The sequence below is a fragment of the Neopelma chrysocephalum genome, unplaced genomic scaffold (genome assembly GCF_003984885.1).
Source record: "Neopelma chrysocephalum unplaced genomic scaffold, ASM398488v2 Primary Assembly neopelma1_231, whole genome shotgun sequence".
NCBI lineage: Eukaryota > Metazoa > Chordata > Aves > Passeriformes > Pipridae > Neopelma > Neopelma chrysocephalum.
In genome coordinates this window covers 10,247-16,380 of record NW_020897893.1, presented here as the reverse complement: position 1 = coordinate 16,380, position 6,134 = coordinate 10,247, and the positions used below count along the sequence as shown (strand labels likewise).

Sequence of the window (6,134 nt, the reverse complement as noted above, 5' to 3'; positions counted from 1 at the left end):
GGTGCGGCGGCGGGGCCGGGACCGGGGCAGGACCCGGGAGCGGAAGGGGAGGAGGACGGGGAGGAGCATCCAGGGCGGCCACCGCGGCAGCGGCTGAACTTTGCTCTTTCACGGGAGGCGGGGAGAGCCCCGGGGCTCGGCGGAGCCGGTCCCGCCGCACCCGCACCCGCACCGGGACCGGGCTGCGTGCGGCGGCGGGGCCCGGGGGGGCGAGGGCGGGCCGGGGCAGCGCCGCCCCCTCCCTCCTCCTCCTCTCCTCTCCTCCTCCTCCTCCTCCTTCCAGCCGGTGCCGCGGAGCGGAGGAGCCACCGGGGGCGGGAGCGGCCCCCGCATGCGGCCGGTCCCCGCGGGGGGGGATGCGCCGCGCCCCGCGCCCGCCGCCGCCGCAAAGTTTCCGCGGGGCCCCCCCGTTAACCGGGGCGGGGAGGAGGAGGGGGAGGAATCGCTGGGAAAAACGAATCCCTGGGCGAAAGGGATCCCGGCGATAGGGGAGGGCTGAACCGGGGGTGGGGGGGGGGGGGAAAAAAAAAAAAAAAAGGGCAAGAAAAAAAAAAAAAAAAAAAAAAAAAAAAAAAAACCGGAAAAACCCCAAACCGGCCCCCCCCCGGCCAAAAAAAAAAAAAAAACTTGCCGAACTCGTTTGCGGGAGGCACCACCGGGGCGGCTCCGCTCGATGCGGCGGCGGGGCCGGCGCTGAGCCCCGCGGCCGGTGCCGAGAGCCCCGCGGAGCCATGGCCATGGTGGCCGGCGGATGGGGAGAGCCCAACGGCGGCGGCGGCGGCGGCGGCGGCGGCGGGGAGGAGGCGGCGTCCCCCGCGGGCGGCGGCAGCGACGCGGAGCACGGCGAGGAGGAGCGGGCCGGGGCCGCCGTGGACTGCGTGGTGTGCGGGGACAAGTCCAGCGGGAAGCACTACGGGGTCTTCACCTGCGAGGGCTGCAAGAGCTTCTTCAAGCGCAGCATCCGCAGGAACCTCAGCTACACCTGCAGGTACCGGGGAGGGGGGTTTTTGGGGGGCGCCTGGGGGGGGTGTCCCCACCACCACCACCCCTCTTCCCGGGGTAGGGCCGGAGGGTGGTCCCCGGTGGCACCGGTGCGGGTCACTGGTGTGGCTCTGCAGTGGCCTCTGCGCTGGCCCTGCTGTGGCTGCGTGGTGGCCTCGCCGCAGCAGGAACGGGGGCACCGGTGTGGCCGGACGGGAGGCCCCGGTACCGGGTAGGGGTCCCCCGGCACGATCGGTGGCCCACGGTGCAGCACAGGGTGCCCGGTACGGCTCGGGGGGTCCCCGGAGCAGCACAGAGGTTCCCCCTCGGTACAGCCCTGGCGTCTCCCGGCAGAGCACAGGCGTCTCCTGGTGCAGCACGAGGGTCCTCCCAGTAAAGCACAGATGGCCCCCCCCAGTACAGCACAGTGGCCCCCCGGTGTAGCACGAGGGTCTCTGGTGTAGCACAGTACGACACAGTGTCCCCCAGTATGGCAAAGGGATCCACAGAACAGCACAGGGGTCCCTTCTAGTACAGCACAGGGATCCCCCCAGTACAGCACAGGGATCCCCCCCAGTACATCTCAGTGTCCCCCCCGTACAGCACCTGGGTCCCTCCCTGCCCTGCACCCCACCCCAGCAGCCCCCTGGCCCCCGGGATGCGTGTGCTGTGCTCCCTGTTCCCGGGGCCCTCGGGCACAGCCGGTGTCCGGATCCTCGTCATCCTCGCCCGCCGCTGCTCCGGCATTAATTGTGCCCGTGAGTCACTCCGGTCACGGCCGCTGCCCCCGCACAGCGCGGCAGGACCGATCCGGCCCAAGGTGCCGGGAGCCCGGGCACGGATCCGCTGGGGTGCCGGGAATAGGGATCCGCTGGGGTGCCCAGGTGAGGGGCCGCATCCTCTGCCAGCCCCCCAAGCGCTGCCGCGGATCCAGGCCCAGCAGCAGGACCAGGATATGACCCCTGGCAAGTTGGGAGCCGCCAATAACTCCGGAGTTTCTCGGGCTCAGAACAAGGATGGGGCTGGCTGGCGCTTGCAGGGGAGACCCCCACGTCAGGCTGCTCCCGGAGAGGGAAATACCTCCATAGGGGCTGGATCCGAGCGCTTCCAGCGGCGTTTTCCAAACCGGTGGGAGCGCTGCAAGGATGGCACTGCCACCCCATCCATGGGCATCCCTCATCCGTGGGGCACCCCATCTCCACATCCCGCTCTCTGCTTGCCCGGGAGGGGAGTTGGATGCTTCGAGGGAAGGGAAGGGAATTGTCTGGGAGCCGCTTTGCTCCCGTTTGGGCGGCCTAGATTCGTCCTCCCCCGTGCGCAGCGGCTCCGCTCCCGGCAGCTCCCGGCAGCTCCCGGCTCCGGTCCCGGCTGACGTCAGCCAGGCAGCTCGTGGCCGTGGCGTGGGGGCCCCCCGGGCTGGCAGCGTGGGGCAGGGGCCGCTTCCCGTGTCCCCACATCCCCGAGCGTGTCCCGTCTCCCGCCCCGTTGGACGCGGCGCCCGCGGACGCGGCGTCGCCCCGGCCCTGCCTCAGTTTCCCCGCCGGAGCGGCAGGACCCGCTCGGCTCGGGATTTAATGATTTGAAGATGGGGAATACAGATGGCTTTTGAGAAATTCCAGCTTCCTGGAACAAAGGGAAGGCCGAAGCGGCTCCCTGGGAGACGGACGGACGCCGCATCCCGGATGCCGGGGTGACAGGGCTCGGATCCCCCAGGATTTTATCCCGCCCTTGTCCCCACCCAGGGTCTGGGCTCCCGCTTGCGATGTTTGGGGTTTGTTGGGGTTTTTTTTCCTCTTTTTGTGCTGGGAAGTGATTTGGAGCAACAGAGGGAACTGTTGGTTTTCCAAGTGGGGAGTGAAGTGTCGGAGGGGCCGGGAACAAAGCTCCCCCGGCAGCCCCGGCATCCGCTTTGTTCCGGAGTCAAAAGCGGCACCGAGCCCCGATGGCGCTAATTTGAATATTAAAAGTGAGTTGGATTCAGTTTAGTTCTTGCACTAAATAATTACCCGCTCTAATTACATAATTAGCACAGTCGACGCCTTTTGTAGCCTCGAAGTTTCCCAGGTCGCTGCTGCCTTTTCCATTGGGAAAACTCGTTAGGAGCTGCTGGCGGGAGCCGGGGTGGTTTTTGGGGAGGTTTTCCCGGTGCCCCGAGGGCACGGTGAGGGGCAGCCAGGTGGGTTTCTGCACTGAGAGGGAGCCAAGACGATTTTTAGGGGGGTTTCCCAGTGGAAATCCCTGCCTGTCTCACCCCTGGAGTCATGTGGGAATTGGGGAGATTCGTGTCAGGGTTCCAGCCGGGTGGGTTTGTGCATTGGAAAGGAGCTGAGGTGATTTTGGGGGGTTTTCCTGGTGCCCTGAGGCTGCAGTGAGGGGCAGCCAGGCCAGTTTGTCCATTGAAAACCTTGTTAGGAGCTGCTGGTGGGAGCTGAGATGATTTTTGGGAGGTTTTCCCGGTGCCTTGAGGCCGTGGTAAGGGGCAGCCAGGTGGATTTGTCCGTTGGAAAGGATCTGAGATGATTTTTGGGGGGTTTTCCTCATACCCCAAGGCTGCAGTGAGGGTCAACCAGATGAGTTTATTCACTTCAAGGGAGCTGAGATGATTTTGGGGGGGGGTTTCCTGGTACCCCAAGGGTGAGGGTCAACCAGGCGAATTTATTCATTTGAAGGGAGCCAGAATGAATTTTGGGGGGCTATTCCTGGTGCCCTGAGGCCGCAGTGAGAGCCAGACAGGCAGTTTTGTCCCCCAGAAAGGACCCAAGATTATTTTTGGGGCCTTTCCCTGTGCCCCAAGGCCGTGGGGATGGTCAGCTGGGTGGTTTTGTCCATTGGAAAGGACCTGAAATAATTCTGGGGGGGTTTTCCCGGTGCCTCGAGGTCACGGCGAGGGTCAACCAACCGAGTTTATTCATCTGAAGGCAGCCAACATTATTTTTGGGAGGGGTTTTCCCGGTGCCCCAAGGCCACGAGAAGGGTCAGCCGGGTTTGCCCGCTGGAAAGGGGCCGGGGTAATTTCTGGGAGGGTTTTCCCAGATTTTTTGGTGATTAATTCGTTTGGAGGGAGCCAAAATGATTTTTTTTGAAGGGGGGGGGCTTTTCCCGTTGGCCCCCAGGGGTCATCCAGGCGGGTTTGTCCTCCGGGAAGGCGCTGAGGTGGCTTCTGGGAGGTTTTCCCTGCGCCCTGGGGCCGGGGAGAGGGGCGGGCGGGCGGATCCTCCCGGCGCTGGATCCCGGCAGCCGGAGATGAAGTTGTCACCCGCCGCCTTGATTAGTTATCGCTCCTCCGCCGGCACAAGTTTTTATCGGGAGCACGTTCCGGAGCGCAGCGGTGATGTTCGGGATGAATTAATTCCGGTTGGAGCGCCGTGGGAATCCCTGCCTGCCTCGCCTCCGGAGCCGTGTAGGGATTGAGGAGATTCGTGTCAGGATTCCCGGGCAGGGCCGAGCTGCCGCTGCCGGACACGCCGGCGATTCCCGGCCCTGCCTCCTGCTTTATCCGCTTTAATTTATCCCAGATTCCCTGCTCCCACCCCTTTCCCCCCCCTCCTCTCTGTTGGGGTGGGATGTGAGAATCAGCGTCTTCCCTTGGAATGGGGGCTGAGGGGTTTGGATGCTGATAATAATTCCGTTTGGGAATGGAATGATTCCGTTTGGGAATGGAATTATTCCGTTTGGGAATGGAATTATTCCCTGCAGGAGCAGAGCTCAGCAGTTGCTCTGGGACGTGGCTGCTGTTGCCTGGAACGCCGTTCCAGGGGATGGATTCATGTGCCAGGGGCGGGCATGACCCCCCCTCCCAGGCTCCCGGGGGTTTTGGGGAGGGGGAACATCCCTCTGTCCCGGCTGGGGGAACGTGTCCCCCTCCTCTGGGGACACGGGGACAGCAGTGCCCGAGGGCTCGTGGGCTCAGCGCCGCCCCAACCCCGTAGGAAATAGTTGGAATTCCTTGAAATTCCTGGCGTGTCTGGTGGGCAGGCAGGGAGCTGCTGACATGGGACACCGCTCCCCGGCCTTACATGTCCCCCTCCCGGGGGAGCCCGGGGGGTCTTCCCAGCTTCCCGACAGCCCCGGGCAGCGCTGGCAGCAGGATCTGGAGGAAAATGTGGGAAATGGTTGTTCCCATAGGATCGGAGGCCCAGCATGGAGGGAAGGGCTGTGACCGAGGCCAGTGGGAAGGGGGTGCTGGAGGAGCTCGGGAGGGGGCTCAGGGACCCCTTGGGGGGGGTCACTCCTTCCCGACCCCTCACCTGCTCCCGATCCTTCCCGCAGATCCAACCGGGACTGCCAGATCGACCAGCACCACCGCAACCAATGCCAGTACTGCCGCCTGAAGAAGTGCTTCCGAGTGGGAATGAGGAAGGAAGGTAACAGGGACGAGGGGTGGGGGCCTGGGAATCTCTGAGATATCCATGTTTCCAACAAAACCCCCCACTTTGCCCCTTTTTTTTTGGTGGTTTTGGCTTTCCCTCCCTGCTTTTGGTGGTTTTGGCTTTCCCTCCCTGCCGGTTTGTTTGGAAAAGCCTTGGGCTGATAAGGAGGACACACCTGGAGCAGGGATAACTTGCTGGGGTGGGCTCCTGGATCCCAGCAAATTCCACAGCCTGCTTTCCTCCCGCTCCCTGTCACCCGGGGCGGAGGGGTGCAAACCCCAAATGCTTCTGCATCCAAGATGATCCCAAAAATCTCAGGTTTATCCAAAAAAAATCTCCAATCCCTGCGGCTGGGGCTGTGCCAAGATGGGGATGGGGATGCTGTGGCTGCTCCGTGGCAGGTGGCGTTGATGCAGGGAGGAAAGAGGGGACGGATGCTGGAAGCAGGACAGTAATTCCCTCTTTTCCAGAGGAGTCGGGATGGCATTATTGCCACTTAGCATGATTTAGAGCTCTCATTTAAGTGCCTCACGAACAGCCCATAAATTAATTACCAGGGATTGAGCAAATACTGGGCACTAATGGGGGTGAGGGGGGGAACCAAAAAATGGCTCTTCCAGCCTGCAATTAGGAGCGGGAGCTCCGGGGCAACGGCGCTTCCAAGGGGGATGTTTTGTGTGGAAATAAATGATTCCTGCCACGCCACAACCCCGGGCAGCGACTGCAGCCGGTGTGGGGGGGGCTGTGGTGCCAGCTGGGCACCCAGCCTGGCGTGGCTGGGGC

General features: G+C 63.4%; 1 protein-coding gene across 1 annotated transcript in view; it reads left to right on the top strand.

Moving 5' to 3' along the window:
- Window positions 1–217: 217 nt before the first annotated feature.
- The window catches only part of NR2F6 (nuclear receptor subfamily 2 group F member 6), an 8,714-nt gene continuing 2,797 nt past the window's right edge, over window positions 218–6,134 (top strand). Inside the window, exons 1-2 of the mRNA XM_027703469.1 lie at window positions 218–988; window positions 5,251–5,345. Coding sequence (XP_027559270.1) covers window positions 732–988; window positions 5,251–5,345 — 352 coding nt within the window. The 5' untranslated portion in view covers window positions 218–731. The remainder of the gene's footprint in view (window positions 989–5,250; window positions 5,346–6,134) is intronic.